Source organism: Triturus cristatus, chromosome 5_2, assembly GCF_964204655.1.
Source record: "Triturus cristatus chromosome 5_2, aTriCri1.1, whole genome shotgun sequence".
NCBI lineage: Eukaryota > Metazoa > Chordata > Amphibia > Caudata > Salamandridae > Triturus > Triturus cristatus.
Window position 1 is genome coordinate 363,251,127 of NC_140588.1, and position 27,036 is coordinate 363,278,162.

At 42.8% G+C, this 27,036-nt stretch overlaps 1 protein-coding gene across 2 annotated transcripts in view; it reads left to right on the forward strand.

The window, feature by feature from the left end:
* The window catches only part of CDYL (chromodomain Y like), a 286,386-nt gene that overhangs the window by 247,121 nt on the left and 12,229 nt on the right, over positions 1-27,036 (forward strand). For both annotated transcript variants that reach the window (XM_085607193.1, XM_085607192.1), the window contains one exon: positions 12,015-12,158. In XM_085607193.1, the coding sequence (XP_085463319.1) occupies positions 12,015-12,158 (144 nt within the window). The remainder of the gene's footprint in view (positions 1-12,014; positions 12,159-27,036) is intronic.

Here is a 27,036-nt window from a genome sequence, read left to right on the forward strand (position 1 = left end):
AAGAAGCCTTGTTGCAAAATCATCCTGTACCCTCAACTTTTTCAGACGGATACTGGTGGTAACTGAGTCTGACTAACCAGTCCTAGAGCCAGTGCTATGTTAAAAGACACTCAGAATACAGTGAAAACACCTACATACACTAGGGACCACTATGCGTTGGGGTCCCCCTGTGATTAGCATGACCTCCTCTGTAAGCCCCTAGTATATAATAGGGCAGGGGATTAAAACTACCTCTTAAAATGCGCCACAGGGCGTGTTTGTACACGTCACCTCAGGCCCCATCCCCTCCCTTCCCCACTGTGTAAACACGCCCTGTGGCCGTTTTAAGTTGGGAGGTTAAGTCCCCTTGAATCCTGAGGGTCCCTAGGGTCCAAGTAGACCACTAGGTACCTCCAGTAAGCGCCACAGAGCTGCGTTGCAGAGAGATGTAAAAAGGGGCACGGCTTAGACCACATCCAGGGGCCCTCAGGATTGAAGGGGAATTATTTCCCCAACTTAAAACGCGCCATAGGGCGTGTTTGCACACGTCACCTCAGGCCCTGTCCCTTCCCTTCACCAATGTGTAAACGCGCCCTGTCGCCGTTCTAAGTTGAGAGATTAAGTCCCCTTGAATCCTAAGGGTCCCTAGGGTCAAACTAGCCCACTAGGTACCTCCAGTAAGCGCCACAGAGCTGCGTTGCATAGAGGTGTAAAAAGGGGCGTGGCCTCAGAACACCTGTCTGCAACGCAACTCCCTGGTGCATATTGGAGATACCTGTTGGGCTAGTTGGCCCTCAGGGACCCTCAGTGACCCTCAGTATTGAAGGGGAATTAATTTGCCAACTTACAACTGGCCAAGGGGTGCGTTTGCAGAGTGCTGCAAGGAGGGGGCGTGGCCTCCGGCGCGATGCTGATCTTTTATTTATTTTATTTTTTTAAGGAGGAGGGCTGTGTGGCTCCCTTCTTTTTCTAATTTATTGGCCCTGGGGACCCCATCCCCCAGGGCCTGCACCCTAATTTATTTTCTTTCAAAAATTAATTTGGTCCTCCCAAGGCCTTAATCGGCCCCGGGAACCCCAACCCCCGGGTCATGGCCTTTTTTTTTTTTTTTTATTCTTTAGGAGGGGCGCTGCGTTGCCCCCCTCCTCAGGCCACTTATGGCCCCGGGGACCCCATCCCCCGGGGCCGGCCTTTGTTTTTTATTATTTAAAAAAAATATATATTTATAGAGACACCTAGGACATGCTGGACAAACCTTATGTACCCATCACCATGACGATTTGCGTAATATTCATTAAAAGGCGACTATGCATACAATGAATCCACGTGGAATGTATTTACACCGCTAGTGAAGCTCTGACGTGTCTGACGCCCTACCGTGACTAATCCCGGCGCCCCCGCCGGTGGGTACTCTCCAAGTAGACACCCTTGTTGTTTATTTATACAAACATGGGTAGCTATTGACGGGCACATTTAATACACACGCACACCAAGCCATTTAAATGGGATTCGACAAAAATTTGACCAAACTATGCAAAAAAAAACCCTCACAGTTAATAAAACACACATCCACCGCCGGATGTGTAATACTTTTTATTTTACTCTCTGGAAAGGAGACAAACCTCACTTGAGTCACAGCGTGCTCCTGGCTGAGCCCAATGCTGTGTTACACCCACCAGTGCCCGCCAAGTGCCACACACCTCTGTGTTGTATTCCACCAGCTAGTGCGTATGCTATGACTCTCTCTAGCCCATGTGCACTGTAACACCACCCTGCAAATATGTCATACCACACTTGCCTTCGCACGGGTTATATTGCCCCATCTAACGTGCCTTCCTCGATGCCTATGTTATAACGCACAGCGCTATGCCATACATATTACAATCTGGGATCCATATCTTTGTCACACTGCATATGCAATGTTAAACTCCCCAGCACATATTTTATATTACAACTTTAGAGACTAGTTAGGTTACACAACACTGCCCTGTGCATATTACACTCCAAGGCGCATATCGCATAGCACGCGCTAGTGCCTGTGCTATCTCGCACTCTCCAATGAATCTGTCATTGCGCACAATGTATTGCATAATATATTTCACGCCCCGGTTCATCTTATATCACACTTTTTGGTGCATAGTTTATACCATATACTATATCTAGTTTTCATTTTCAATCGTGCTCTCAGGACTATGTTCTATATAACACTGCGTCCACCTACCCTTTTCACAGGCATTACATTTTGCGATGGGGGTGGAGGGTCAGGGGGTGTTTCTGCCAAGTGAGCCGGGAGTCAGTCACAAACGTCCTGTTCTTCCTGAATAAAAGTGAGATTATGCTACATACTTGTTCATGTTTTAAGTAGTTCGCATAGACACACATTTTAAAAACAATAAAGTTCCTAATACCCACCTTCTCTGAACAGTTAGCTTGCTGCCCCATCCACCTCCTCCCTATCCTCTGTTGTCTGAATCCTTGGACTAGCCTTCTCCCTCCTGCCATGCATGGTCTGATAAGCTGCCACTGCCCTCCATTTAGCATGATGTACCAGTCCACTCCTCTTGCCCTCCATTGCCCAATTCTATGGCCCATCATTGACCTCCTGCTTAGCCTCTGTGCATAGCTTGCTGCCCCTATTCTCCTTCCCCCTGCCCTCTGATGTCTTTGTGTATGCCCCTGCTCCATCCTTTTTGCCCAACATGTTCCATGGACCTGCCACTCCTATCTACTCTGAGTGTTCTGTTGAGCTGCCACTCCCCTCCCACCTGCCTAGCATTGTCAGATGACTGTAACCTGTCCCCGCCACCTCCACACTGCCTGTCCACATGCCATGCCCCTATCCCCTTCCTCCATGGTCCATTTTACTGCCACACCCTTCTGCCCTCCCTGGTCTGTTGTGCTGCAACTGCTCCTGCCTGCCTGCCCCGCGCGGTCTGTTGTGAGGCCCCTTCCCTTGAACTCTCTTGTCTGTGCCCAGGTCCTGACCCTCCCTTCTATCCTCCATGGTCCTTTGTGCATGCCCCTGCACCCTCCTTCTTGCCCATCATAGCCATTGTGCTGCCACTAACCCTCCCGCTTGCCATGCATGGTCTTCTGTGCTGCCATGGCTCCTCCCACCTTCCCTGTGTGGTCAGCTAGCTGCCCCTGACCCCCTCCCACCTTCCCTCCATGGTCTGTGTGTATGCCATCATAGTCTCATTGTTGCTCTCCATGGTGTGTCTGGTTTCTAGTGCCCATCCTGCCTGACCTCCATGGTCATCTTGCTGCTCCTGCCCTGCCCCTTGCCCCCAGCCCTCTGTTTCCATGTGCAGACCCCTATTCCCTCTCTCCTGGCTTGTCTGTTACATTGTAATGCCCCTGATCCGTCCCTCCTGCCCTTTATGGTCTGTTATGCTGCAGCTCTCTCTCCTGTCTGTCCATTATGGTCAGCTAGCTACCATTGCCTCTTTCCTCTCTGTTCTCTGTTGTCCATGTGCATGGTCCTGTCCCCTCCCTATTGCTTTCTATGGATTGTTGTGCTGCACTCCCGTCCCGCATGCCCTGTGTGGTGTATTGCGCTACTGCAAACCCTGATGCCTGCCCTGTAGGGTCAGTTTGGTGCACTTCTCCATGTCCCTCCTGTCATCTGTTATCCAAGTCCATGTCCCTACCCCAATTCCTCCTGTCTACCATGATCCAATGTTACTTGCGAACATTTTGAACTTGGTAAGAGGGAGATTTTGAAAAAAAACTGGGGTATTGATTTTCCCCTTTGAGTTACATTGAAAAAGAGGAGATTGTAGACAGGAGACAGATCAAATAAAGCCCATATGAGCTTAAAAACATTGGACGTTTCCTGGCTGAAACGGGTCTGTTGGCATGTATGGTTGTACTACCACTGCCTCTTCCTTCTGCCCACAATGGTCTATTACATTACCACAGCCTCTCTTGCCAGTCCTGTATTGTTGGTTTGTTGCCCCTGCCCCCCTTTCCACTGACCTCCTTAGTCTGTTGTGCTGCCACTGCCCTTCCTACCTGCCCAGTGTGAAAATTGAAGGCACGTAGGAGAGTGCAGAGGCAACAATTTGACCAGAGTCCGTGCCCCTGGCCTCTGCCTTTCAACAGTATCCCAATGAACAACTAGATTGCTAACATTCTATATTTATTACAAAAGTGTGGAACGCCTGACGTCATCTTGATGTAATCAAAACTGTAATACCTAGAGCATTTCCTTTAGAAATTACATATATGAGAGGGTCTTATTTGCTTCAAAATTATGGTTAGTGCTCTAAAAAACTAAAATGAGGACATATTTTCTGAGTTTTCAAATAGCGACAAAGAACTTTTAAATTATTTGTAATCTTTGTTTTGTTATCCAGTTGACCACTTGATTAAATGTTGCACCTAGGGGAGAGGATGTGGTGTTACTTCCAGAGCTGCAGACTTTGCAACTGGGGAACCAGGTTGGAGTTTCTGCTTCAGCTCAACATTCTGTGATTCTGGTCAAATCACTTAATCTCCCCATGTCTACAACCAAAATGAATTTGATCTTGTGTGATGTAACCAATGCTCATGTAAAGCACTCCAATACCTGACAAGTCTGCACTATACAAAACTGCAAATACACAAAAAATAAGTGTTTTGCACACTTCTGTCATTGGGCTACATTTGGGCTACATCTGGGTGATATTTGTGCTGCATTTGGGTTCTTTTTTCTCTGGTGGCCATCTTGGGAGATTTATTTGTTATGAAGTTTCCTAATTTCCTCATTTACTGCAGTCTCCTCAGTAGGAAATGCTTTCAGTTTTTTACTTTGATTCCATCAAGAAGGTATTCAGATATGTCACACATTTGCCATAAATTCTGAATGTTAGCACTCTAGTTGCTCATTAGATCACTGTAGTAAAGCTACTGCTCACCACGGAAGTCTACTGCTGGTATTAAAAGTGCATGTTTCACTCTGCCTATCAGAATTTTTTAATGAAATAGAAGAGGATTTGAGAAGTCACTCAAAATGTGCCCTAATTTTTCTTTCTTCAACACTAATCATAATTTCTATGGCAAAATGAGCCCCCTCACTGTGTTCCTTTTAAAATTAAATGTTTTAAGTGTTACCAGTTTATTCCAATCAAGATGGCTTCAGGTGTGCCATACTTTTGTCATAAGTAAGACAGTAAGCGCTCTAGTTGTTCTTAAGAACACTTTGGGACATTCTGTCATTGGGCTATACTTGGGCTACATCTGGGTGATATTTGGGCTATATGTGGGCTCTTTTGTCTCTGGTGGCCATCTTGGGAGATTTGTTATGAAGTTTCCTAATTTCCTCATTTACTGCAGTCTCCTCAGTAGGAAATACTTTCAGTTTTTTATTTTGGTTCCATCAAGAAGGCATTCAGATGTGTCCCACATTTACCATAAATTCTAAATGTTAGCCCTCTAGTTGCTCATTAGATCACTGTAGTAAAGCTACTGCTCACCAGGGAAAACTGCTGCTGGTATTGAAAGTGCATGTTTCAGTCTGCATGTCAGAATTTTTTAATGAAATAGAGGATTTGAGAAGTCACTCAAAATGTGCCCTAATTTTTCGTTCTGCAGCACTAATCATACTTTTTATGGAAAAATGAACCCCCTCATTTTGTTCCTTTTTAAATTAAATGTTTTAAGAGTTACCACTTTAATCCAAGCAAGATGGCTTCAGGTGTGCCATATGTTTATCATAAGTAGGACTGTTAGCGCTCTAGTTGTTCTTTAGAACACTCTGGGAAGCTGCAGTAGAACACAAAGGAATCAACTGACAGACTCTGCCCTTGTTGGATGTACATGTTTTACTGAGAATGTCAGACTTCATTCTCACATGACTGAGAAAGATAATGTGAATATACAGAAAATATGCTCTCAGTTTAGCTTATAGGTCACCTTCCAAACCTCTGTGGGAAAAGCATTAGAAAATAGTTTTCTTTCAAACATGATTCATGATATCACAGCTGAAGGCTTTTTCACATGGTAAAATCACCTTCGAACACACCACAATTCCTAAAATGAGTATGGTACCATCAACAAATGATTTATAATGTAACTAAAGTCTTAAATCCTTCTATTAACTGCAATGCTTTTTAATGAGGTGCTATCATGTATATTGGTCCCAAGATGGCTGCCAACACTTCTTGGATGAAGTACTGACAACCAATCAGATCTCACGATGAGATATGTGGTTAGGCTCCGCCCAGATGTATCTATCTTTTTAACTCTAATTTTCCCAGGAACTACTGAACGGATTTACACCATTTAAGCAAAAGGCACGAGTCTGAACTGAGGACTACCTCTTTGCCAAATGTGGTGTAATTCCGTTCAGCAGTTCGGGCTGTAGCTGCGTCAACAGGTCCTATGTGAAAATGTATGGGGAATACGCGTTTTGGGACTCCCCTTTTTTCTCGGCCCCCGCTTGACGAATCACTGTGAAATTTTCAGGATAGGAGCGGACCGGAGCTGGCCAAAAGTTTGGAAAATTTCGCGAAGATTCGTCAATCGGCGCCAACGTTATTCCAAATAGAATGTTGCGGATTTCCTATGGAAAATAGGTCCTAACTATGACTACCTACTAGCGACCGCCAGTAGGTAAGATATATCGATAAAGATATCTGTGTGTGTTTTTATGTACTCTATATTTATGTTAATCACTTGTATTTTTTTCTTCAAGCTGTTGTGAAATGATATTCCGGTATTTTACTATTATAGTCTGTTTGTTTTTCCCTCACTTTAATTTGTCCATCAGTGTCTTTCCCCGAGCGCAGAGGTAATTTCTTACTGTCCTATTCAGTTTTTATGAATAAACATCCCATGAAGGAGTTATCAGTTCTCCATGTTCTTTGAATACAGAAACATCACGTCAAGAAAAGCGTCATGATGATGGAGGGAGAATTCAGAGTGTAAGACTAAGCCTCTGTGGTTCAGCTATCAAAATAACAGAGCTCTGCTCTACATTCTGAGTTGGTCGAGGTCCGCATTCGCTGCCTTAAAAAAAACTGTGCATTTTGCCTTATTTTTGGAATGGTACTTACTGCCTATTGATCTGTTTTTTCACAACTTTCTTTACTTTCTCTGAGGAAGAGAATTACAAAAGAGGCCTGTTTTGCACCTTGTTTCCTACATCTAAAACGATGAAAGAAAAGAGAAGAAACCAGAACAGCAAAACATGCATTTGCAATGCAATCAGTCTCGCCTTTGGGACCGTATATGTATTTAGCTATGCAGCACATTAGCCTGGGTGCTGAAACATCTACTGTTCTTTAACATGGAGGCAAAGTAAGCAACAAACTGCAAAACACACCAGGTATGGAAACACATGGAAGGAAATACTGCCTAACAGGGGGAAATTGTATTGTCCAAAGCTCTGTTTTTAATATAAATTCAACCCCTTCAGTGTTCATATCACTGAAAATACAAGATTTAAAAGAATATTATTGTCTACGGGTGCTCGTTGAATAGAGGTTTCTATGGCCTGAAATCTAGGGAATGCTGAAGTGATTCTGGTAATTTACTGACCCTTGCTGGTCATTTTCTATCAAGAAAGTTAAATAGAGGCAGTTGCCAGAAAAATAAAAAAAGAAAGCACCCTAAGTAGAAAGCAATTCTGGTATTTTACTGACCTCTATGGGTCGTTTTCTATCAAGACAGTTAATTAGAGGCAGTTGGACAAGCAGAAAGCAATTCTGGTACTTTACTGACCTCTACTGGTCGTTTTCTATCAAGACAGTTTAATAGAGGCAGTTGAACTGACAAAAAAAAGTCCCAGAGCAAAGGCAGAAGCAGACAAGTCCTAGGGCTGAACTCCAGATCTCACAAAGTACATACAACAGATCTTCCAGACAGCGCAAGCGCTGTCTAGGCTCAACCTAAAAAGGCATTTGGATAGGCATTTCAAAATGTATGTTTCTATTTCACCAAGGTGTTTCGGGATTACACCCACAGGAGGAGCTATACGTTGTTTATGAATTCAAAGAAGGTACATGTGATGGAAAACGTTTATTACAGGTACGTAACTTACTTCTTCCATCGCTGTAATGGTGTCTTGAAGACTAAAGTTTATTTTGGATTTGTGCATACATCATTTTTTTTTTCTTCTTTCACTTCCCCTAAACTATTTAGGGGAAGAGAGGAATATCTGAATATTTGATATCAAAACAAATGGCAGTACCTAAGAAAGATCAATGTGGGAGTGGAGCTTGTATTGCTATGGTTTAGATGCATCTCTGTAAGGCTGTGCACTGCTCAAATTCTGGGGCTGGTAGATGCCATCAGACAGCTCTCGGAAGGTGAGGCAATGAACACCGGAACCTGCTGTCCTGATGGAGTGTGAGGACTTAGACGTTCCATTCTCCCACAAAGAGTAAAGCCATAGTTGTCCATGGTACGTCCTTCTACAATGTAGCTGTACAGCAAGAGGGTGCCAACCACACTGAAGCCTGTTCCTGAGCTGACCCTGACTAATGGTAGTACTGGAATCAGAGTGTGGGGTTAGATTCACCTTAAACATACTTCTAGAGGTGAAGAACATCTGCAGGCAATCACAGTCTTATATTAAGTATTGTGTGGTAGAAACAGAACTGTATCATGTTACCCACTGAACCCCTATCCAATATGTCAGTGGGAATAGCTGGGTGAAGGCTTTGCTGGAGGAATAAAATGGACGATGACACACAATCATCTTTTTTTTTTTTCTTGCTGATGTTGTTCTGCATTGGTAGACCATTATTTCTTTTCCTTCGCAAAACTCATTGGCAAAGTCAAAAGCTTGGCTTACCTCAACAAAAGGAGCGCCTTTTGACCTTGCCAATGCTTGTCTAATTAAGCATCAGTGAAAGAAGATCAATCCAAAAAAGCATGAATATACAAGTTCCAATCTTTTACAAGCAAAAAATATCAATCCCGTTAAACACAACTAATGAATCATGCATTGTTTCAAATTAAATAATCTGAGCGGAGTGAAATCAAAGCAAGGGACCTGTATGTGAAATACATACCTGGCAACACTTCTAACTTTTATTGCTCATTAGGTGCTTGAATCTCTGTATGAGGCATGGCATAAATTACTATAATTGTTATAATGTTTTTTTATTTATGCAGCAAATATATACAGCATAGTCTGCTTAGCATGGGTAACAATGGCTGTCTTATATGCCCCTAGTCCTCCTTCAGCTTGTATAGGACGTCATTATTACAGATGTCCATCTATGTGCTAAGTAAACAAAAAAGCATCAAATTACTTTAAGTAAACATACTTGTAAAAGTACTTTGAAGGCTAAAAAGTAAATATAAAATACACAATCTATCTCCCATCTTTAAAAAACATAGGTTTGAGTTTTTTTACTTTTACTGATGTTTCCACAAATACCAGAATTGAAAGATAATTCAAATTTCAAATAATACTACGAACTTCAGGATACTTTCTCATGAGGTGTACAAAAGTAAGAGAGACACATTTTGCAGACCACTAGTAATAACATAGTAACCAGGGCAAAAAAGAGGACTCAAAGTATTATAAGGCTAACCTGTTAATACATGGATACAACAAGCTGTAAGATGCCTGTCCTGCAACTGCCCAGCTGATCAGTGGCATTTGGACCTGGACTGGACCCTGCCTGCCTCCTTGTGAGTCTCTATGTGCCTCCCATGAGGTCCTTTGAAAGTCAGGGGGTTAGGAGGGTACTCCTGAGGTGGAATGTAATTCAAAGGACTAAAGCCAGAAGGTACAATCTTTGACCAGGACAAGCCTCTTTAGTGTATCCGACCTGCGCTCCATCAAGGTCATCGTCAAATTGAGCATAGGACCTGTTCCACTACCACCATTGACTATCGGTGTGCTTCTTTTCACTATTCTTACTTAAAACTTTAAAAAATCATATCTCTGGTTCTCCTTATTTGATTTTTGTCATTTTGTTGTATGCTTTCTACATTTTACCCTATTTTTTTAAATTAATTTTGGGATTTTAAAAAATTGTTGGGCATTGAAACTTTATTTCTGCATAAACACTTTACACATTGCCTCTGAAATAAGCCTGTCTGCTCTGTGCCACAGCTACAAGGAGGTTGAGCTTGTGTTTTTAGTGACTGCACTGAGTTACTCTGACAAGGATTGTGATTGTTACTTGAGGGGGTTACTCCATTCAACTAATAGCCTAGTAGCTTACAAGCGGTAATATCAGGAACTAGGAATCCAATTCAGGCCATCAACTTCCTATGGATAGACAGGACCACATCAAAGGAAATACCTACCTTGTGGAGGCTAAGCTCTCCCAGGAGGCAAAGCACATTTTCCTCAGCACACACTTAAATCCTCACTATTCCATAAGGCTAAATCAGGAAACTGACTGCTTTTCACTCTGGACCCTATCATTGGAGCAGGAACTCAACAAAGCACTTAGGACACATTGTCTACTGTTCCTTCAAAGATAGATGGGGAGTCTGCAAAGTAAGATAAGCCTTTTCTTCTTTCATATAATTTGCAGTCCATTGATAAGGGACATTCCATACTACCCTACACCAGTTACACAATATACTCTCTTACATGTCAATCATTGTGATCGACTTTCAAGCATAATTAAATCTTAATTAGGAGACACTCCAAAACAATGTGGATATGAATACATTTATCTGATAACTCCAGCTATTAGAAAAGTTACTTTTATTGATACAATAACTGGTTTAGCATATATCACAAACATATTAGTACAGCTGTCATAACTTAATCGCCATTATACTGACCTAGGCAGAGTCACATGGTATTGATTGTACTTTGACATTTACTAAGTCATGGTGTTCCAGTTACTCAGTGGAAAACACTGTCTCAATCAATTGTATTTTTACATCCTGTTTTATCATATAATTATTCACACCTATATATTTGTATTGTTTACTTCAGTCAAGGTGTGTACATAGGGAATTGATTAATTGAAAGAGCTTTCCTTCATCAGGACTGCTAAGGGCAAACACTTAATTATGAAAGAACCATGATCTGACAATGTAATGCAATCCCAATCTGGAATTAAAATATAAAACATATAGCGTAATTGGGGTTATTATTGACTAGGATTTGAGGCCAGGGCAGCGTAACCTTTCTCACTCCTGGATGTTAAGAATCAGGGCAGGTTTTTATTTTTTGCTATTACACAAGTCAAAATTGACAAAATTAACAATGAGTTCTCAGTGCGTGCCTGGTCAGCATCATCGGTTGTTAGCAGGGCATGGCTGGGCCAGCCCACACCTGAAACTTCCTCACCAAGATTCAGAAGGTGGTTGTACTGATCAGTAGTGAAGATAGTAGGAACTGGTTTGCACAAGAACAGATCTTATCCCTACAACTCTCTTTTTGCAAAATAATCTAAATTCTACCAACTGGAACCAAATTAAACTCTTGTTCATTGCATGTAACTATTAGTCCAGCACCTACTCCATGGCTTGTTCCATTTACACATTTCCTTACCGCTCAAAGATCGGAAAATCTGTGTATTTAAGAGGAGTTGTACCATCAGATGATCTTAAAACATCATTGCAGAAAATGCTGTATGCAGATATATAAAACTCCTCCCTGCTTCTCATGACAATGACTCTGCTTCTCTGCAAGCCAACATACTTTGTGTATTAAACACTAACATGTAATAAGCTTATTTCATTTTCAGATTTAAAATGTTACTGACATTTGTGCAGCCGAGAGAATCTGCAATGTCTCCATTAACCTTACTTTAGATACTTTCAGAAACGTTTCTATTTATTATTTTTGAGAAAGCAACATCGTTTTTTAGGAGTGCACTCTTTGATATTGCTGTTGCTTGTTTGTTCTTTGTCTTCGTAATGGCATTGTTTAACTATAGAATATTATGTTGATAGACTTTCCGAAGAGCTTATTTTTGTTGCGGTTAGACTTTTGTGCCGGAACCCCACATTTAGGAACAAGGAGATTGCTCTTACATTAGATTCTACATATTAATATTGTTCTTAAATTCTGTGGCCCTTCAGTATTCATGATATTTAAACAAAATCACGTTTTATGTTTGTTTCAGGCAAATGAAATGTTGTTCAGCGGAAGAAAATTGACTGCGCAGGAGGCATGTACTAAAGGTTTAGTCTCTCAAGTTTTTTGGCCTGGGACGTTCACGCAAGAAGTAATGGTTCGAATTAAAGAACTTGTGACTTGCAATCCAGTAGTAAGTCAGAATCTTTTTTATGTGTTGTAAACAAAATGGTGTGTTTGATTACATACAAATCATACCTTTGATGTAGGTTGATCTTACTCTTAATGGCCCCACTTTTATGTCAATAGTTCTGGACTCTAAGAATGCTGTTTGTGCAAAGCTTTTTCAGCAGTAGATACTTTCCAGAATATTATTGATTATAGACTTCTTGTGCTACAGGTCTACTAGAGCATTTTGATCAAGCACTTTGTTTGCTGTCACCGGACAATTATGTGAGAACCACCAGAAGAGGGACTTTAGCTCCACCCACATGTTGGGAGCCAGGAGTGCATGTCTTTATGAGGCTGAAGTTGTGTGCTTCCACAAATAAGTGCTTGTCCTCCACGCAGCTTTGATCATTTTGTTTATCCAGCTGCCTGAGATTTAACTGTCAGGGCACACACATTACATTGTAAAGCAGGCTGTGTTTTACACATGTTCAGTTATTCATTTCTGTTTGTTCACCATGTCCATTGTTTGTCCTGCATCTTTCAAATAAGGGAGAGTGGTGTCAGTACTTTTAAAGATGTATACTTTGTGGTGGATAAATAGCGCTTTTGTGGCATATGCTTCTGAATTGTCAAAAATCTCATTATTCCTCAAGAAATGTTGTTTTGTCAGTGACTACTGACAACCACACATCTCTTGGATCCCCCAGGTTAGGACTGCCCTTTGTTGCAAGATGGGATTGTACGCCAATGGCGTGATGTTGTGACCCTCTCATTGCGCAGTATGTCCCATCTCATGGCATGATGATTTCACCCCCTGGAATGTTGTCGTAGTCCCCAAATACCTGACCCTACTATGACATGTTGTATTGCCTTAATGGTAGTCTGTAGTGGTCCACAAAGGGCAGTTTACTGTGATGCTCACATGGTAGTACATTGTAGAACCCACACGGCAGTACAACATAGCCATTCCAAAGTACATTGTGCACTACCCCGTTGCAGTATGTGCTGCCTCCCCCTGCTTAGCAGTATGTATTGGGCCAAGTGGGAGTATTTGCAGGGTCCACATGGCAGTATGTGGTGGATCCCATGGCAGCTTATGGTGGGGTCTCCATGGATAGGGAACAGACTGCCTTTGCAGTGCTTTGTAGCCCTCTCGCAGCTGCCCATGGCAGTATGCTGTGGACCCTCCTATGGAATGAGTTTCACTCCACTCCCACCCCTGGAAAAGAGGGAACCCCTTTTTTAACCAAGAGGGATAGACTTGAATGTCATTGAGTAAGGAGGTCTCCCATTTGGAACCCAATCCACAAGGCTGCGTTAGAGGGAAAGAGAATGAAAAAACTGAAATCCGAAAATTATTTGCCCCTCCTCTCTCCCATAACACCACATACACAATACTGTGACATCAGTGAGTAAGTAATCTAAACTCTTTTGGATGATGTAGCCACTAGAAAGTTTTATTTTGACTGAGACCAATTTCGAAAAGTTATTTTAAAATGTTATAACTGAAATGTGAAGAACTCACAATGTCATAATTGTTCTGCATTCACAGAGAGGCTGAAGTTCTTTATTACAGTCAAATACACTTACAACTATTGTCATAACTACAGTTGTGTATTTTGTGAACATATACAGTTGTGCATAACTAAAAACTAATTTGGCTGTAGCTCACTCAATGTTTGTGTCTTAGTCTTCTGTGAATAGGTTGACAGTAAGTTTCTTCTGCACCAGATGGCCAATTTCTTATTGTTTAAGTTCAGTCTGACAGGAGAGCATGTATTGCAGTATATTTAAACTAGTCCTCTCACTCTCCCACTTTTTGTGGTCTGGCTTGACTACACAGCTGTCACCAGAAAATAATGTGAGAATCACAAGAAGGGTTTTTGCTCCACCCAAATGTTGGGAGCCTGGGGTACATGTTTTGATTGGGCAGAATGTATGGTATTACCTAAAAAAGTGTCTGGTGCTCTCATCGATTGGCTCATCCATTTATTTATTTCCGCCTCCTGTCCCATGGCTGAAAATCTTTTTGGCGTCCATACATCATAATAATTATGGTGATCTACGAGTGGAGTACTGTTGGCACATCAGCCGATCCTAGAGTGCTGCGTTCAGTTCTGAAGTGCCCTTTGGTTGTGGAGTCTGAGCCTATATCTATAAGGCATAAATAATGCAACGGTGCTAGTTTGTGGGAGCCACACACCCAATCAAAGAGTGCTACATAGAAATCTGAAGCACATATTCGCTATGGAGTCCGTGCTTGCCTCTGCAGTGTGTGTACGCGTGTGTGTAAAAACTGTACGAGCCACCCTCTGATTTCAGATACCCTTTGCATGTGCTTGAACTGTGTAGTAACTGGTGGAAGGTGGAGGTAGGGGACAAGTCCGGCAGAAACTGAAAAAGTAGATATGTACCCCATAACTTCCTGGTAGAGCAACCGCCATGAGTAGCCCGACCAAGCATGTAAATTTGTGTGCACTTCTAGGTGCCATGAATTCAACATAGTTGACACTGGTAAAACAAAATAGTTGACACTGGTAAAACTGTGTTTAGAGTTTAAGACACGCACAACAAACTTGAATTATGTCATAGTTTTAACAATAACTGTTATTATTTCTCAGCATCATAGTAGCCCTTTTATCAACCTTTGAGTGTTGAACAGATGTTACTCTGTTCTAGGAGACAAAGCTGTGCCCTAAAGGCAGGGTCACTTGATATTTGTTGAATGGAGGACCAGCTATTGCAGCAAGAAAATGCAAATATAATTTACATTCTTTGACGTATTAATTCACTGTTTTATTCTTTTAACGCATATTAAAACTGCATGGGCACAAATCTTAGCTCATAAGTACCGATTTAACAGCTATACAGCAGCCCCTACAACACAATACTCCACTGAAATAGACTCGGTTGTTCAACTTGTATTTTTTTCACCTCAACGTCCCTTGGAGGTGAATTCTTCAAGGTGAGAAGGGTAGCCTGTGAAGAAGATGCCGATATCTGAGGAAGCTTGACGTCCACCCAACGAAGCAGAGATGTGGGAGATTGGTTTGAGAGGATGTGAGTGCCAGTCTGTTTTTGTATATAAACCAACAAACTCTTGCTTTTAGGCAGTGGTCGAAGTGGGCAGGATTTGAGTGGCACAACGTGCCCTTACTTTCTCAATTTACGGAAAACAGTTCCCCCTACTTTTTGTAAAAAGACAGCTGCACCAGGATGGTTAATTCTGACAGTTGAAACGCCTTAGCAGAAGTGTAAGGCAGGGAGTCTTCTATGCCCTTAACCCCTTCGGTGCTCATGACGGAACGGTTCCGTCATGAGCCACGGTTGAGCTGTGCTCATGACGGAACCGTTCCGTCATGACCACGCCCGCGCAAGATTCCGTCAGCACAGCGGCGGAATCTGCGCAGCATGGAAGGGGTTAAAACAAGGGAGGAGCAGCCAGCTAAACAAGCCTTCTTGCGAGGGTGCTTGGAAGTCTGTATTGGCTTTAATTGATGAAATCTCTTGAAGCTTCCTAATGGCACAGATTTATTCTTTTTGAGTGGTATTACTAGGGAGTTACCAGTTGAACTGTGAAATATGTGCTTTTAAAGGACAGTTATAAAAAACAATTGCACTATGTACTGTCTGGGTAATACTAAAATCTATATTTTTATCTTAAACCCTTTTGTGCATTTTTATAGCAGCCTATTTTATACTGTGTGTAATGCAAGTTTAAAATAATGACTTACATATTCACGGTGCTTTATATCACAGACTGGGACCTCATAGCACTAAACATAAACACGTCACTATTCTCCACTGCACCAACCAGGATTCAATTCTGTGGCTTCATAATGTACAGTAGTGCATTTCCCACTGCTTAACTTAACTTGCATTTAAGCTGTGCTTTATTTTCTATGTGGTTACCTGAAGGTGAAGGCCAACAAAGTTACAAAATATTTTACACTCCATTGACTCCGCCCCCACCCTAAGGCCTCCCTCCCTCATTTAACAAGGCATCACAATTTCCATACTTTTTTTTATTGCACTTTGACTACTGAGTATATTTTACAAATGAAATCAGTACAATATGTGGCTTTCTTCAGCAAACCTTTAAGCCTGGGCCTCCTCGGCTACCCATGCCACTTCCTGACCATGCATTCACAATGGGCCCCGTTTGTAGAATAGTGGGCACAGTTGCCACTAAATTAATATATTTGCACCTGGAATACATTTTTCTTTATTAAGTGCCACATTTAGGGAACAGAATTTTTCATGCTATTTTTGAACCATTATTTGTGATGTTAATAGCCAAATAACTTTGGGCAGGTTGTAAGTTGCTACTGGTTGAAAAAAGTAGGACTGGCAAAAAGTAGGTAGCATAACGCAGAGGCACTTGGCAGCAGCTATGCAACTCTAACTTAACTACACTTTGAACTTGGCACATTTGAGGCACTTGGATACACTTTAACATGTTGTGGTTTTGGGCATTATTTGCAGTACATCCATGAAAGGAAGAGTTTGTTACTTTTAAATATTGAGGGTTTCGAAGAACAGGTGGTTTGTTTGCATACATGCCTCTAAAAATTAGCAGTCTACACCACTTTTATGGGGGAGGGTGGTTGCTATTTGGTTGAGTTTGCCACAGTTTGAAGAATGTAGTGGCAATTTCAATGTGTTATGTGTTTGCCTTTGATATTAAGTCCTTACCCCAGCTTTAGTATTGGTCATTTTGAATGGGTTTGCAGGTGTTTACTTCAGATTAAAACAGTTTGCATTTGTTAGCAGCTTATGCTGTATCAACGAAACCCTGTTGAAAACCTGTCTTCTCTGCTTGACCAACATGCACAACAGAAAACATGTTCTATTAGTAACTGACTGATGCATGTGTGCTGTAGATACACATGCTTTGCATACTCCTGCCATCTAGTGTTGGGTCCGGATGTTTGCAAGCTGTTTTTCTTCGAAAAAGTCTTTCCTACTCATGAGGTAAGGTGACTCCTCCTTTTGGTGATAGTGCGCATGGTTGTCAACTCCATTCTTAGATATTTTTTTTTTTCCACCATCGGGTTCTGACGTGTATTGTTGCGCTCTGGTTCGAAGCGGTTCTTCAGGTTCCCCTTAACGCACAGTCCTCGCTACCCTCAACGGTATTGTTTTGTACGCGTTTCCTACTTCTCCGCGTATCGTTACGGTCAACGAAATCTACTTTGCGATCGAAAAGCTTCGTGGATGGCCTTCGGGCCTAACTGCGTTGGTTCAGCTCTGTCAATGGAACAGACACCGTTCTAATTCTGCCCTCCGTGATACGCAAAGTATCCGTGCACTGACTCACACGAAGTGTGTAACTTGTGCTTGTTTCCAGAGCACAAAGAAGAAGACTGTGACGCTTGCAGATCGTTTGGGTCGAAGATAACTCTTCGCGATCATCGGACTCAACGTCGGGAGATGCAGTTTCAAAGCATCGAAGACACGCTGGATATCTTTGGTGAAGAAGCCGGTCAAGATGATGTTGGTGCATCAGCGACAGAGGAGAAAGAAGCCTTCTTCGAGCAAGACTCCGACTCGGAGCTAGAGATCGACCTTGATGCCAAAGAACTGCCGCAGTGACATGGTGACGTGATTACAGAAGACCCCTTGCCCCACCAACTCACCTACAAAAAACATAAGGCTTCGGCAGCACCTCTGCCTTCTGGTCAAGGTCGGCACCAAGGCGACGTTTCTGATGCTATGCCTCCGGGCTCAGCTCCGAAACACCCAGTCAATCCTTCTGGCTCCAAAACAAATCCGGCTCAGAGCCGAAGCCCTCGCTGAAATTGAAACAGCCTTCGAAGCCAAAATCTTCCGTACCAAAAGGCCAGCCCATGCTGGCACCTAAAACGCCGGCTCTGAAACCGAGGGATGTCCCTTCGGATCTGAATTTAGACATTGTTCAGCCGAAAACGGATCCCAACAAAAGAGACTGTATATTAACCGTGAAACAGGTCATTTTCATACTAAACTTCCTCAGAAACACAAGCTTCCTGATGAGGACACTCTTTTTATAAGATTCCTTTAAAAGAAAAAGTCTGTTGCTACCAGTCCTTTCCATCCACCATCACCATCCCCTCCACCACCCTCCAACCACCTTCAAATCCTTTGCAGATCACACCTCCAGATTCTCTACGATCTCACCATGATTACAATGATATTTATGATGGGGGTTCACATTTACCAGTAAATCCATGGACTGATTACACAATTGACCCTCTAGCAGACAACGATCCAGACCTTTACCCTGCCAAGCCCTCTCTTCCTGATGACAATGTATCTTATCAGGAACTCATTGCCAGGGCTGCACAATATCATGGGGTGGCACTGCACAAAGAATCATTAGATAAGGAGATAAGGATTTTTTGTTCAAGACTTTAGGATCCATACATAGGTTGTCATAAACACTTCCTATGCTTAAGGGCATGATGAGACACGCTGACGACATTTTTAAAGACCCCGTGCCTGCACGCATCTTGACTCGTAGAGTTCACAAAAAGCATAAGGCCTCCCAACAGATGCAGTATTTATCAAGGGCCAGTTGCCATTAGATTAACTGGAATTGTCCAATGCTCGTAAGCGGGCTAATTCCCAAACATCAGGGGGTGCTCCTATCCCCCCCCCCCCCCCCCCAGATAAAGAATCAAAGCTAATAGACGCTTCTGGCATGCGCATAGCTGCTCAAGCTGCCATTCACTGGTGTATTGCAAATACGCAGATCGTTTTAGCCAGGTATGACAGGGCACACTGGGATGAAATGGAGCAATTGCTTCAATATCTGCCGGATGAGCATAAAACAAAAGCGCAAGATTTGGTAAATGAAGGAAAGGTAATAACCAGAGGTAATAACCAGACCTCTTCCTCAAGAGGTTTTTTTCGAGGAGGTTATAGAGAGGTTATAGAGGGAACAACTCTAAAAGTAAGGGTAAGGGCAACACACACCAGAACTCCCCTTCCCCTAATAAGCAGTAACTTACCCATGCTTCCCCCCGACTATACCACACCTGTCAGGGGAATACTTCAACAATTTCTCCCTGTTTGGCAATCTACAAGAACCGACAAATGGGTGATTGGAATTATCCAACATGGTTATTGCCTGGAGCTTACCAGCAATCCTCCAAACATTCCAACACACTCTCACAAATTGCCTCCAGAACACATGCATTTGCTTGAACAGGAAGTGCAATGTCTCTTACTAAAAGGAGCAATAGAATCGGTTCTAGTAGAGTACCAATGTTCAGAGGTTTACTCTCTGTATTTTCTGATTCCCAAAATGGACGGTTCCTTAAGACCTATTCTGGATCTCAGAGAGTTAAACCAATATATACTGTCTGAACACTTCCACCTGGTACCCTTCAACAGATACTTCCACTTTTACAGAAGGCAAATGTTATGTCTACTCTAGACTTAAAAAATACACATTTTCATGTTGCAATTCACCAAGCTCATCGCAAATACCTCACATTTGTGATAGGCAAGCATCACCAATTCAAAGTACTTCACTTTGGAGTGACTCCAGCTCCCAGGGTATTTACCAAATGTCTGGCAGTAGTCGCGGCTCATCTCAGAAGACTGCATATTCACTTCTTCCCCTACCTAGACGACTGGCAGCAAAGCGAACACTTACCAAAACTGTCTACGGCATACTCAAATGACAATAGAACTACTTCATTAACTGGGCTTTATGGTCAATGCACAATAATCTCACTTGCATCCTTCGCAGATGCTATCTTACCTAGGAGCCACTCTAGACACAGCCAACGCTCTAGCCTCTCCGAATGTAGCCAGAATTCACAACATTGTCTATGATACTACAGTTTGTCCAACCAAGCCTTACCAGCCAGAGTATTCATGCATCTGCTGGGAATTATGGTGTCTTGCATTGCAATTGTACCCCATGCAAGACTTCACCTGCGTCCCCTACAAAAGTGCTTGGCACATCAGTGGAACCAGTCGCAAGGTCAATTAACCGATCCAGTGTTGATAGATGGCTGTCCCCATCTCTCTCTGCAGTGGTGGAACCCACAATATGTATGAAAAGGATGGCCTTTCATCAACCCTATTTCACAGATCGTGCTCACAGCAGACACATCTCTGACAGGTTGGGGTGCCCATCACCAATAGTACGCAATACAAGGTATGTGGAACAACAAGCACAAAAGTCTCTACATCAACTATCTAGAGCTTCTAGCAGTTTTTTTTGTGCTCAAAGCTTTTCAAACTCACCCGATAGGCAAAACTGTCCTAGTCCGAACAGACAACTTAACAGCAATGTATCATGTGCAAAAGCAGGGAGGGAGGCACTCTCTCCAACTGCCACGACTTGCTCAAACCATTTGGAAATGGGCAATCCATTACAGTATTTACCTTCTGGCAGAACACTTCCCAGTAGTAAACAATCAGATAGCCGACCACCTCAGCAGAAGGAGACCGCAAACTCATGAGTGGGAACTTCATCCCCAAGTTCTCCTTGCAAACTTTCAACAATGGGTATTCCCAAAAATAGACTTGTTCGCCACAGCTGACAACACAAAATGCCCAAGATTCGGCTCCAGGTTCCCACACCCGCTCTCAAAGGGCAATGCCATATGGATGAACTGGTCAGGGAAATTTGCTTACACTTTTCCGCCTCTCCCACTCATTCCGTATCTAGTTCAGAAGCTCAGGCAAACATCTCTCACACTAATTCTAGTAGCTCCCACATGGGCCTGTCAACCATGGTACACGACCCTGTTAGAGCGGTCACTAGTTCCAAGCTGCACCTTACCTCCAGGCTCCTCACACAGAACCATGGAGAAAAATCAGACATCCAAACCCAAAGAACTGAATTTAGCGATCTGGCTCCAGAAGTCCTAGAGTTTGGTTATTCAAATCTACCACCAGACTGTATGAATATTCTAAAAGAAGCACAAAAGCCTACCACCAGAGCTTGCTACACAGCAAAGTGGAAAAGAGTTGTTGTATACTGCAATAACAACAAAATCAATCCTCTAGATGCTTCTTTACAAAATATTACCTGTTACACTTACAGCAAATTGGACTACCTTATACATCTATTCGTTTGCACCTGGCAGCAGTAGCTGCTTATTTGCAGAACAGACATTTGTCACTATTTAGAGTTCCAGTAATCAAAGCCTTTATGGAAGGCTTGAAAAGGGTAATACCACCAAGGAATCCTCCTGCCCCACTATGGAATCTCAACATTGTCCTTACAAGGCTCATGGGTCCAACTTTCGAACTATTGCACAAGTGCCCTTTACAGTTTTTCTCATGTAAAGTTGCTTTCCTCATAGCAATCACATCATTAAGGAGAGTTGGTGAGCTATAGACATTAACCTTGGAAGTTCCCTTCTTTCAGCTACACAAAGACAGGGTAGTTTTCCTCATGAACTCCAAATTCTTTCCCAAAGTGGTTTCTGCTTTCCATATAAACCAATCGGTTGAGTTACCTTTGTTTTTTCCTCAACTTGATTCTGTAGCAAAACACGCTCTTCACACACTTGACGTCAAAAAGAGTTTTATTGTACTACATAGATAGGACAAAAGACTTTCTCAAAACAAAACAATTGTTTGTTGCATTTGCTCCACCTCACAAAAGCAATCCCATTTCTAAATCTGGTATTGTAAGATGGATTGTTAAATGCATTCAAACATGCTACACTAAAGCTAAAAGAACTTTATCCATACCCTCTAGAGCGCATTCCACTCGCAAAATAGGGGCTCCTTTGGCCTTTTTAGGCACATTCCTCTAGCAGACATATGTAAGGCAGCTACATGGTCTACACCACACACATTTACCAAACACTGTTGTGTAGCTGTGTTAGCACGTTAACAAGCTAATGTAGGCCAAGCAGTACTTAAAACACTATTTAAAACAATTGCAACATCTACAGGTTAGCCACTGCTTTGGGAGTATACTGCTTTGTAGTCTATGCAAAGCATGTGTATCTACAGCACACATGCCTCAAATGGATAATGTTATCCAGTAAGCATCTGTTCTTGGCATGTAGAGCTATAGATTCACATTCGCCCACCCGCCTCCCTGGATACCTATAGTTGTTGCAGTTCTTCATTATACATTCATGCGCATGGACATCTCCATACTACACTTACTTACTCCATTCTCACCGTCTTGTTGGAAAACAATCTAACAATGGAGTTGATGACCATGCGCACTATCACCAAAAGGAGGAGTCACCTTACCTCGTGACTAGGAAAGACTTTGTTGAAGAAAAACAACTTGCAAGCATCTGGACCCAACAATAGATGGCAGGAGTATGCAAAGCATGTGAATCTACAGATCTGCATGCCAAGAACAGATGCTTACTGGGTAAGTTACATTATCTTCTGTTGCAGCCCAACAGCCATTCCTTGGTTTGCATTCTGGTACTTGTAGTCCAAATTTAATAATGCAAAAATAAAACTACTGGGACCAGCGTCAGAAATGACGTGAGCCAGAGCCAACGTAGTCTGATTATCTCCACTCCTGTCAAGTACCACGCATCAGGCGTTAGACTAACACATGCTCCGCATCACCGCAATGAAATACATTGACGCACAAAATGCATATCACCTCAGCTGTCACTTAAGACAGGCCATTTTATCAGCGCTGCCAAAATAACACTAAATGTGAAGTGGTAGCTGAAAGTGCTCCGTGGCTTGCGTGCGCTGCTCCTGCAGCTTGGGGCTTGCTCTGCTGGCAGGCTGCTTTAATAATGCTACAATGTATCATGAAGTTGAAGGAGATTGTGAATTCCACTTCGGCGCGGCTTTCAGATGACATCGCGTCGAGGTAGTACCCAATGGTTGCTACTGAGACATGACAGCCCAGTCAGGTTGTGTAATACAGCACTGACTTAGGCGCCGTGAGGATCAGACGTCCTATCCTGCTGCCGGTTTTCAGTTAACTTGTGTGAGACAGGCGTTGGGCTACTTTGTGGCACATTGTCATAGCGCACCGGCAGTGCTCTCTGCTTACACTACCAGCTGGCGCTGCGTGGCTCAACTTGAGCAGCTGTAGTAAATTTGACCTGCGGCGGCGAATTCAGTTGCTAAGAGATGGAGTGAGTCACACTGCAGCAAGTGAAGTTGGTAAGTCATTGAGGCAAAGTGGAGTGCAGCCACGGCCCTGAGAGTGTGTATAGAATAGAATAGAATAGATGTGCATTTATAGAGCGCGAATTGCTGCCCAGGGGCGTCCAAGCGCTGGATGATATTAGAAGGAACCTAATATGGTGGCTGAGAGAGACTAGTAGGAATGGTTGAAAAGGAAGGTTTTTAACTCTTTACGGAAGGACGTGAGGTTGGAGTTAGCTCTGAGATGCAAAGGAAGAGTATTCCAGAACTTAACAGCGTTGTATGTGAACGACCTGCCGCCTGACCTGGTCTTTTTTATTCTCAAGGGTGTCGCCAGAAAGGTTTGACTAGAGCGGAGGTTTCTGGTGGGTGTGTAATGGGTAACTAGATCGCGAGTGATCATGGGGCCTGTGTCCCAAAAGGACTGATGAGCAATGCACATGGCTTTAAAATAGATTATTTGCCGAATTGGCAGCCAGTGCAGTTTGACCAGACCGGCCCTCACAGGGTGACTGCGAGGGAGTTCAAGTAGTAGGCGGGCCGCGCAGTTCTGCACTATCTGAAGTCTGCGTAGGGTGTAATCTGGGGCGCCAAGGTATAACACATTATTAAAGTCAAGGCGGGACTGTATCAGACCCTGAATGACTACCTGTTTGGCTTCCATTGGAAGAAGAGGCAAGATTATTTTGAGCATTTTGAGGAGGCCAAAACAGGTTGCCGAGAGATTGGTGGCTTGGGTCTTAAATGAAAGGGAACTGTCCAGCCATACCCAAAGGCTTTTGATGTTGTCTTTAGGTGCTGGAGGGGGGCCTAGGTCGGAGGGCCACAGGCAATTAAAAAGAAGGGGGTCGGAGGGGCCCAGGAGCATCAGCTCCGTTTTGTCCCCATTCAGTTTAAGGGAAGATGAGGACATCCAGTTAGGCAGTCTCTAAGTCCGCCTGACACCGGGGGATTGCCTCCCTGTGCCAGTGAGACCACCAGCTGTGTGTCGTCCGCGTAGGAGATGATCTTAATCCCAAATGGGCGGACGACATCAGCCAGTGGCCTCATATAGATGTTGAAAAGGGCGGGACTTAGGGAGGAGCCCTGAGGGACTCCGCACCCCAGAGATCTGCTGGTAGAGACGGCCTCACCGTCAAAGACTCAGAAGGATCTATCCTCCAAAAAAGATTTGAACCAAAGCCAGGCTTTGTTCTTAACTCCGACGCTGGACAGACGATGTAACAAGGTGTCATGGCTGACCGTGTCGAAGGCTGCACTGAGGTCGAGGAGGATCACTGCCACTGATCCTCCCCGGTCCAGGATTTTTCTGGATTCCTCCGTGACCATGAGGAGGGCGGTCTCAGTCCCATGTTTAGGTCTGAAGCCCGTCTGGGTGGCGTCTAGCAATTGGGCATTTTCCAGAAAATTTACCAAGTGACAGTTGACGTGTTTTTCTAATATTTTGCTCAACCACGGGAGCAGGGAGATGGGCCGATAATTACTGAGATCTGACGGGTCAAGATTAGGCTTTTTTAATAATGCACGAACCATGGCTTGTTTCCATGGTAGGGGAACTCGGCCAGATATGATCGAAGCGTTCAGTACATCTCTGATGATAGGCAGTGTGATTGAAGATACAGACATGAGAATGTCTGGAGGGGCTGGATCTTCTGGGGAACCAGTTTTTACTTTCCGGGCTATGGCTTCCAGGGTGAGAAGATCCAGGAGAGGGAAGTGGTCCAGAGTAAAATGAGGCTGAGGGAGGGAAATGGTTAAAACTGCTTTAGACTGAGTAGGGGAGGGGGTATTACTGGGAAGAAAAGTGGAGTAGATGTTATTGTTTTTTTGATGAAAGAACTCGGCTACATCATTACAGTGGGTTGAAGATTGTGTATCATGCAGACTAGAAGGGGGTTTGGTTAGTATTTTTACAATCTGTGTGTTTGTTTAATAAATATTTAACAATTATTTCATATTTAATAGGGTATTGTGCTTGTAATTGCAGGCCGGACGGTGTAGGTATAATATGATCAGGAGAATCCTTATCTCAGCCTGCCTGGTTGAGATACAATTCTGGGGCTTGAGCAAGAGCCCATACTGTAGCATACGTTGTTTTATTCTTCAGGAACAATGACCGAAAAGGAAGGTATAATTACGTCCTCTCCTTGTGGGTCATTTATGACAAACTCATGTTCCCAATCCGTCTCAGTCAAGAGAATGTCGTATTCACTACTTAAATTCTGCCAGAATATACTTTAATAGCACGCTGTATATCACCCTCAATTTGTAAGTCTATTTCATAGAGCCTGTGAGAGAGGGCTGAGATGCTGATGACATCAGAAGAGCAGTGCGAGTCAGTTTTCGGTTTCACATGTTCCTCCTGTCTGGTCGCCTCATCCCCTTCTCTAGGACTATCTGAAAAGAACGATAAGGACGTCTATCAGAATACTAAGACTTATCGTGCTGTTTAATTGTATCTCTATTACGTAGATTGTAACATTTTTAGTAGGACTCCTGTTGCGGAGATCCACTCAGGGCAGTTTCTTTAGCCATATTTTTATCCCATCGCTTTTTAGAAGACTCAGTTGTCTGCTTGGTAACTTTTGCCCCAGATTTGCCTTTAAGTTTTGACTTATTAAGCCTGGTTCCTAGACTGTCACGACCTATGGTGATATAGGTTTCAGAAATGACTTTAGGAAGCTCAAATTCCTGGTTTGCCTCTGGAACTGTGCCAAGCTGTTCGCCAATTGCCACGGTAGCTACCTCCCCCTTAATATATCGTAAAATAACTGAGAACAGAGTGGCAACGTTTCCAATAAGTTTCATCCTCAAATTGAGGGCAGGGGCTGCTCCATGCTAAGCCTGAATCGGATTAAGTGCTTTAGTAAAACCGCAATGGACACAGTATGGTATAAATAGCTGCAAAACCTGTACCCCATGTATTACATTCCTCCACCAAGGGAACCATAGCAAGTGGAAGACACATAGTGAGAATTCTGAATTTATGATGGAGTCCCATATGGGGAAACACTGCCTCAAGTTGATCTGTTTTTTGTGCAATCTAAAATGGACTTTTGTTCCGTTTGGTAGGGATTTTACCCAATAGCTTTAATAGTTTTAGGACTAAAAGTAGGCATATTTAATTGAGCCTGTCCAGCTTGAGGAGCCCTTGCTGGGGAAGTAGTGATGATATGGAGAACATACTGTAGAAGACGTTGCTACAGTCTAACTAAATGGTTTAAAAGACCAATTGTGTCACTCTGTTGCAATTGTTGTGCATTAGGATAAGGTGTAAAGTCTGCTAAGGCTGGGCAGGTTGCCCCATCATTACTGAGAGGACACAGTCTGACATTGTATTATCTGTGTGGGAGGGTGCCTAGGAACCAATTATGAAGTTTCTGATATGCTGAAGGAATTTTCATATTGTATTATTATATAGTTTTTTGGATTCAAAGATCATTAAAAACAATCCTAAAATCAGCAGATAAAAGAGAATCATACCACAATACGTTCATATAAAATCACCATAAACAGCATATTGGCAAATGTCACTATATCATTTGCACATTGACAACATAATCATGAAAATCCCAATGGGCTATTTGGCAGTGCTCTATAAAAATTATATTTAATAAAGTTTAACAGTCTTTATGTAAAACTCACCAATGCAACAGTATTTTGCACGTAATTAAAAAGCGCAAGAGAATAATATACTATAAAGTGTATTATTATAAAGTGCAAGAGAATAATATATAATTAAGTGCAAAGTATACAATAATATTAAACCCTGAACTAAATATCAATCACACTACTACTACTGAGCGCTA